The 8391-nt window shown below is 32.7% G+C and overlaps 1 protein-coding gene across 1 annotated transcript; it reads right to left on the bottom strand.

Annotated features, from left to right (window-relative positions):
- Positions 1-4313: 4313 nt before the first annotated feature.
- On the bottom strand, positions 4314-8359 carry LOC113506899 (proton channel OtopLc-like). The gene is made up of 3 exons (XM_026889735.1): positions 8098-8359; positions 6385-6496; positions 4314-4477 (listed from the first exon to the last, which is right to left on the bottom strand). The coding sequence occupies exons 1-3, from the start codon at positions 8158-8160 to the stop codon at positions 4314-4316; spliced, it is 339 nt and encodes a 112-aa protein (XP_026745536.1). The 5' UTR covers positions 8161-8359.
- Positions 8360-8391: the final 32 nt, after the last annotated feature.

The raw sequence follows: 8391 nt of genomic DNA on the forward strand, positions 1-8391 counted from the left end.
TAGAATATCACCACTTCATGCAAGTACTGTAATATGTAAACAACCAGCCTTGAACAACAATGACTGTGGCGTTAAAGAGATTAACAAAACATTAAATAGTAAAGAATCGTCGCCCAAAGAGAAACCCAAGATAATCATCATAGGAGACCAACAGACTCGTGGATTTGCTCAAGAAATAATTCAGCAACGAGATCTTGCCAGATGGAATAATGTATACTCGGTACTGGGAATAACAAAACCACAAACAACTGGTACCCAAATTTAGAGCAGTTAGACGACACTATAAAGACGCTTAAAAGTGATGACATTGTTATATTAGGGATAGGAAGCAATGATAAAAACCCTTATTTATTTTTATCTTCTCTTTGTTCAACTCTTAGAAAACTGAAAAATAACAAAGTATTTGTATTAAGAATTTTAAATAATGATTATCTAAATGTAGAATTACTCAACAACCACATTAAAGTACACCTAAAAAATTTCCATAATTGTACTTTTGTCGATACAATTGACAATATATATAGAGTTCAGGGAAGAAAACATAATCTCTAAAAATTTTTTATGTGCTAAATTAAATATAGAAATTGATAACATTAATCTTCAGAAAATAATAACTAGACCGTTTATTAATTGTCCAAAGAAATAGCAGATAATGTCCCAATTAATGTCAAAGATCCAAAATCTATACAAAGAACTATCCCAGATTATTTTAAAAAGCAAAACAGAATTCATAACTTGACTAATAATATAATAGATGGGCCTGAACTAACGAAAGCATTTTTTCGAGCCTAAAACGTAAATGTACCTTACTTCATCAAAATATTGCCGGAGTTCTCAATAAAATAGACTTATTGGAAGTAACACTATCCGAACTGCAAGCTAACGACACTGAAATTGATGTAATCTGCCTCACTGAAACTTTTATACGCCAGGGGTCTGAAAATAACCTTATACTTAAAATTTTAAATTAGTCTCAGCTTACTCTAGACCTCACCAACGACGAGGTGGAACATGCATACTTGTCAAAAAAGACCTGGATACAAAACTTTTAAATATAAAGATCAAGCCCTTGCCATACCATTTTGAATACTGTACAATAGAAATAACTTCTTTAAAATTATTTATCATTTGTTTATATCGTACACCCAATTCAAACATAAAAATTTTCTTAGATAATTTAAATCTCCTTTTGAAAAACATCGTGAAAAAAATAGAAATGTAATAATATGTGGTGACTGGAACTTAGACTGTATTAAGGTGATAAGCATTTTAAAGAATTAGAATCCATTTTATACAATTACAATCTTCAAAATCACATTAAAAAACCAACTCGAAAACTCTCCTGCATCGACCTTATTGCTAGCAACTTGTCCAATGTAGAACCACAAATTCACTACTTAGCTTTATCGGATCATGAAACAGGACAAAGCGTTTCTTTTGAATTACCTACATTTAAAAGCAAGCAAACTAAATCGTTCTGGTTTGAAAAAAGACGAGATCTTAGTGAAGACAATATTAAAATTTTTATAAATTACATTTCAGCTTTATCTTTTTCAGAGATTTACATTTTAGATGATACCAATGCGGCTTTTAATTATTTTCACGACTTACTGACCCTCTTTTATAATTTATGCTTCCCTGTACTAAGAGTTAAAATATTAAACAAACCACAAAAAAATAAATGGATCACAAAAGGTATAAAAGTAAGCAGTATTGTTAAAAGACGTTTATACCTCCAACATCGTTTAACACCTATAAATAAAAGGCAACACATGAGTATCTACAAAAGGTATTCAAAAACCCTTAAACGATGCATGTTAGAAGCACAAAAGTCTATAAATACTCAATACATAGTAAAATCAAAAAATAAATGCAAGGCGGCTTGGAAAATAATTAAAAATACTACTAAGGACCAAGATATCTCGAACGACATAGATTTAATAACACTTAATAAAATGACTTATACAGAACCCGACGTAATTGCCGACAATTTTAATAGATTTTTCATTGACACCACAAACAAATACATTGACTCCTGCCCGACTAACTACAATGACTACAAACCAACGTTACCTAATTTAGCAAACACCATTTACCTAAGTCCTACTACAGATACTGATATATATAAAACTATCCATTCATTAAATTCCACTAATTCTACAGGATTTGATGATATCAGTACTATGATATTAAAAAAGTGCGCAAAATTTTTGTCGCCTCCATTTCTCATATCATAAATATGTCTTTTAACAAAGGACAATTTCCAACAAGGTTAAAGTTTTCTATCGTCAAACCTTTATACAAAAAAGGAGATAGAACCGATATGAATAATTACCGCCCAATAACATTAATTCCGGTACTTTCCAAAATTTTTGAAAAAATTATGCACGAAAAACTATATTCATTTTTAACTAATTTTAATATTTTAGAAAAACAACAATTTGGGTTTCGGAAAAACAAAAATACTACATTAGCATGTTTTAATTTACTTCAATTTGTTACTACTAGCTTAGACCGTAAAATTCCCGTAACTTCTTTATTTTTAGATATGACCAAAGCCTTTGATTTTGTGAACCATAAATTATTACTTTTTAAACTACACCGATACGGAATCAGAGGAAACGCGCTGGAATGGTTAGAAAGCTATCTAACCAATCGGCAGCAATGCGTAGAATTTAAAAAATTTGAGAAGCAAGAAAAGACTTTGTATCGATCCCCATATATTTTCAATAATTGCGGTGTGCCACAAGGTAGCATATTAGGACCCTTGTTGTTTTTGATATACATAAATGATATACCCAATGTAACTTCACATAATTGTATTTTATATGCCGATGATACTACTATTAGTATTCAATCTCGTTCTCAAAACCTATTACAGTACCAAGAGGAAATTAATAATACGTTAAATAACATTATAGAATGGTTGAAATTAAATAATTTACATATTAATATTAATAAAACAAAAATGATCCAGTTTCAAACATACAATAGCAAAAATTCCCCAAATTCAAGTAAAATATAAAAATGATAGTATCGAAGAAGTTGATAACACTAAGTTTTTAGGTATTATAATAGACAAAAACTGTAATTGGAAAGCGCATATTGACGGTCTTTGTACAAAAATAGATAGATTTGTTTTTGTTCTCTATAAGATATTAAACGTGGCCGGAATTGAAGCAGCCATGTGCGCTTACCATGGATATGTTTCCTCAGTCCTCCGTTATGGCATAATAATATGGGGTAATTCTGTAGATACTATTAGAATATTTCGCGCCCAAAAAAGATGTATCAGAACATTATGTAGAGCACAACAACTAGATAGCTGTGTCCCACTTTTTAAAAAACTTAATATTTTACCTCTCCCAGCTCTATATATATTTGAAATTTGTGTCTTTGTTTATAAATATCCCTATCTATTTGATAAACATAATGATATGGTTTCTAGGCCAAGTAGAAGAATACACAAATTGTATATACCTCAACAGAGACTGCATTTGTTTTCCTCCAATGTTTTTTGTATGGCTATTCGTATTTACAACAAGCTACCTGATTATTTTAAATCTTTAAAATTTACTATATTTAAGGCAAAACTTTTTCAACTATTAAATGAAAAATGTTATTATTCAATAGATGACTATTTAAATGACAAACTGTGACCTTTTAGCTTATATGACATGTACCAATTCTGTTTTTTTTTTTATTTCTTTTTAATTTTTACTTTTTGTATTGTTACTAAAACCCCGTTTGCGATATGACATTTTTCTATTTTCATTCTAGACTTAATAATATTTGGACGCTGGAAACAGTAGAATATTATGGACTTTATTTTATGTAACACCTGTTGTAACAATATTCTTCCAAATAAACAAATTATTATTATTATTATTATTATTAACGATTAATGCCTATTAAGAGGCGTGTTTACTTTGCTTCTAATTGATTTAACGAAACAATCAGTGTAACTTGGAATTAGATTAAACGAAGGTAGTTGCTAATATTAGGTTGTTAGGAACATATTGCGCGGAATTAAACGTTTTCGACAAGTTATTTATATTTGAAGTATAAATTAGGCTGGTATCCAGACTAAAACATAAATCTATCTAGTATTCCTTGTCTCTCGTATATTCGCTTAATTGTTTTTTAAGAGTACCAATATTGTTCTATCTATATACTTGTCACTTTAAAACACTCTTTATAAGGCGACGTTGCGGTACTGCTCTATGCATGAGATGAACAGGAATCTGTCTTCTAAGGGTTCTGTAGTCCATTCCTAAAGAATATATAACAATGCTCACCAACTGCTCCCATCCTCAGGTAGAAGCTGCCGTAGTGGTGAGTTCTTGAGGCCAGTGCGAAGCGAGAGACAGGCGCTTGGCTGACAGCTGCGGCGGCACGTGCGGAGCGGTCGCCGTGCTGCGCTCAGTGCGGGATGAGCAGGAATCTGACTCCGATGGGGATGAGCTCGAGTCTGATTCTAAGGAGGATAGAATAGAGAATTTATTGCACGTGTAAGTTTGTTTTGTGTCATCGGCTTAGCAACAGTTCACGGTTTGGGTCGGCTTCCAGTCAGGATTGAGGTTGTAGAAATTATTTTTGGTGTGATGTTTATCGGATATGATGATAAAAATGGTTAGTTTGTGGCCAAAATAACAAAATCAGACTAAAATTATTATATTTTTAACACTGCAAAGTGAAAGGCAAGGACTACTAAGTTTTAGTATAGTTAGAAAATATAAAAATTAATCAAGTTACGAATACTTGATTTAAAAGTAGGTTAAAAATCGCAAACATCAGAGAAGTTGCTTGCCAGCATTTGTCATATCTTGTTATTTTCGCTTTACATTTTGCCCAACACATAACGTCACTGAAAATCACCGACCATAAGAAACACCTTGCGCGAATAACAAACAAAACATTTTTACAAAAGTAGAAAAATGTTGCATGATATATCGTGAAAACTCCATCACTCTAACGCATTAGCTCTCATATTGTCCCTGTGCTGGGCTTTCCGCGTCATTTAAATAACAAAAAAGTGGAATCACGGGGAGAAAAAAGAAAAATCACCCGACCGTTTCCAGGGCGACGATCACGAACGAGCAGAAAATAAAAGATGCGAGAAAACAAGGGAAAAAAGTTCGAGTGCGTTTACGTCACAAGCTACGTATTACGCGATTTGCAATCGGCTTTCCACCCGGTTGTATTAGGGAATCATGTTTGTGGAACAGTTCACGCGTGTTTTCTTCCCGAATGAAGTATGAAGAACGGGTAAACAATATTTGATCTCGAAGGTAACTAATAATCGGTTGGATCTGTCTTGTCGGAGATACTTTATATCTATTTATGATGTATTTCAGTTCAGTATTGAATGGGAAAAAGTAAAGATTGAAGAATACCTACATCGATATTGAATAAAATTTTGTTTGAATATATTTCCATATAAAGAAAAATTACTTTTCTCTTTTCATCATCATCATCATCATTTCCCTGCCTTAAGCCCAATTATTTTATTTGGGGTCGGCGCAACATGTCTCTTTCCCATACCTTTCTATCAGCCGTCATCTCATAGGTAACACTCTTTGCAGCCATATCGAATAAGTTTCTTTTTTATTCTTTATAAATATTTCTTGTTACACGTATATACACTATCCTTCCTTTTTCCTTAATGTGGTCCTCACGTTTCGTAAGACAACTCAGGGCCAGAACATAACAAATTTGTCGCTCATTATCGTGAGAAAACTTAGAAGCACCTTACTCCTTACACCTTCAAAACAACACTTAAGTATTCAGAAAGAAACCAAAAAAATATCGTCTTTGAGGGAGCGACTAGCCTCGGGCAGTTCCAGTACTTGCCATTTCTATTATAACGTCACTGTGGGAGTAATGATGCAATTTGAACTTGACTTTGTAGAGTTAAGAAATGCTATCCAATTTTAAATCTGGAACTCTCCTAAAGGATGGAACTATTTTATATTTTTTCAGTTTAATAGCTGGGTTCATTCCATCTTGCAAAACAACTAAGTCATAACTTTTTTTATTGTAATTCTGTGATGCCGTTACTGTGTAAATAACGTCTAATAATGTAACTCGCTTCCTCGAAAAACTAATCTACGAGTTCAGTAGGGAATACAATCACGATCATGTACCCATAAATTATATCACCAAATTACATACAATTTATCCTTGAACATGTATCTATACTACTTATATTTATCACATTCTGTAGCACTAATAATAGTTTACTGTATCAGTATTGTTTTATAAATGTAAATTATCATGATTATGTAAGATTGCTTTTCGTACTATAAAGAGAAGTGATAACCAACAAAAAAATATTATATACGTACATACGTATTATGTACCTATTAAATTTTATGTACTTACTTGCAACGACGGTGGTATCTGGTGCCGAAGACTTGGACCGGTCCCTGACGAGAGCCGCGTACATGTATAGTAAGAAGACCATGCTGCCGATGTACAGGTATAGGTAGAAGCCCTGGTGACAAAACAAAACTTATCAATATCATAGAAAATAATGTAGCTCACACTGTAACGTCAAATCAAAGTCGTTGTATTAGCAATTAGTACCTACTGCTTTGAATATATGATTCAATTTACGACAACTACATTAATGATCGTTCCTTTTCATACTTTTGGACACTTTTGTACAATACCATATGACTGATGTCACCTTTTGCATGTATATCTACCGATCATATGACAAAAAAAAGTATGGCTAAATGTCACTTTTTGTTTGTACATTGTCTGAAAATAAAGTTTCTTTTTTCTCCTAGAACACTTCGCCAATTAACTATAAGGTAATGTAGAGCTAGAAACTAACTAACTTACTAATATCAAAACAACCAACGAGGCTTATAACTTACCATTTTGTAATTAGCAGTAAAATAAGAGTATACCAAAATGTATTACTTATTCCATCAGAATATTTAAATTTGTACCAAAGAAAATTAATAACTGTAACTTTGTCGAGTCACTGCTCTCAGCAAAGTTGAAGAGTTGAATCTCTTTATAAATTAATCCATAATTACGTCTTCAACTCTTAAATATTTGACTATACCTTAGAAATAATTAACTTAAAGATATTTCAAGGTGTCTTTAGATCAAATGTTCCGAATTCAATCTGAGAAATTAGATCTGTTGCCCTTAGGATAATTCTCGGTTCTTTCATAACTTATAAACGCTTGTAACAATTTCCCTAACATGTTTCATTAAATCTTGAAGTTGGGAAACGTTGGCGATGAGGAACAAGTTGAATTAGTTTATTCTCAGGAACGATATTGCTATAACTTAATAAATACAACATCAATTGCCTGAAGATCCTATATTTAGACAGATAAATATATTTTTAGACAGGATAAACAAAATGTACCTTCCCACACTTTTAGGCCCGACATTTAAAAGACGTACAAAACAAAATACCGTTTAATTTTTAATCAAAAAGACGTTAACTTTACGTAAAAATAAATTGTTATTATTATCATAATTTATTTGGGGCGCTAAAGAGGCTCATGAATAACTTATCCGCGTTCCCGGTTTTGACAAGCAGAGCTCAGCGTTTTCCACTGGCCATTATGACGATTGCCTGTTTAATGTATTTAGGTATAACAATGGCGCGGATAAATGATTAATTAACGCAGGCTGAAAGTTCGCTATACAAAATGAGGGATTTACGGATCGCTTGTAATGAGAATGACTATAGAGATACATTCGTAATTATGGGAAAGGTAATCTATTGACAAGACATTTTCTTTGGTAGAGTTCCCCTTTCAAGCTTCTTTTGTTTTGAAAGTAGGTACACAAAATTGGTATTGACCAAAGATCCATGAGTCGATGTGAATCTTATAACTATATTTATCAGAAGATTCGGAACTTTTGAAAATGGAGATCGGTACGTTTACACATAACTGTAGTTCATTCACGATTAAATCAAGAACTCCGGTGTTCAAAATACATTTCATATTTGTAGGTACCTACAGTTTGTCTCATTTCTCCAAATGGCTGAAATGACATCACCCAAAAATTTATCAAACTTAAAGTACACTTAAGAGGACAGTTTGAAGCTGCGTCATAGCTTACCTCATAGAAGGAGGGTGGAATGTATGTAGAGATGACCTCAGCCATAGGGAAAGCGATCCCCATGACGACAAGCAGCTTCCCGTACAGCGCCGACAGGGTTGTTGCTAATGCGTCGCTCCTACGACAAATTAAAAAATAGATAAGTATTATTAAAGCTAACAACGACGGAAAAAAATGTTTCAGTTTGCTTCCATCGGCAGAAGATACAATGGGATCAAGGTTGCAGGTTTAGATCCTATATTATACTCGGTCTAAAAGAGGGGTAAGTCAATATCAGATCAAGAAAAAATAATT

The sequence above is a fragment of the Trichoplusia ni genome, unplaced genomic scaffold, assembly GCF_003590095.1.
Source record: "Trichoplusia ni isolate ovarian cell line Hi5 unplaced genomic scaffold, tn1 tig00000106, whole genome shotgun sequence".
NCBI lineage: Eukaryota > Metazoa > Arthropoda > Insecta > Lepidoptera > Noctuidae > Trichoplusia > Trichoplusia ni.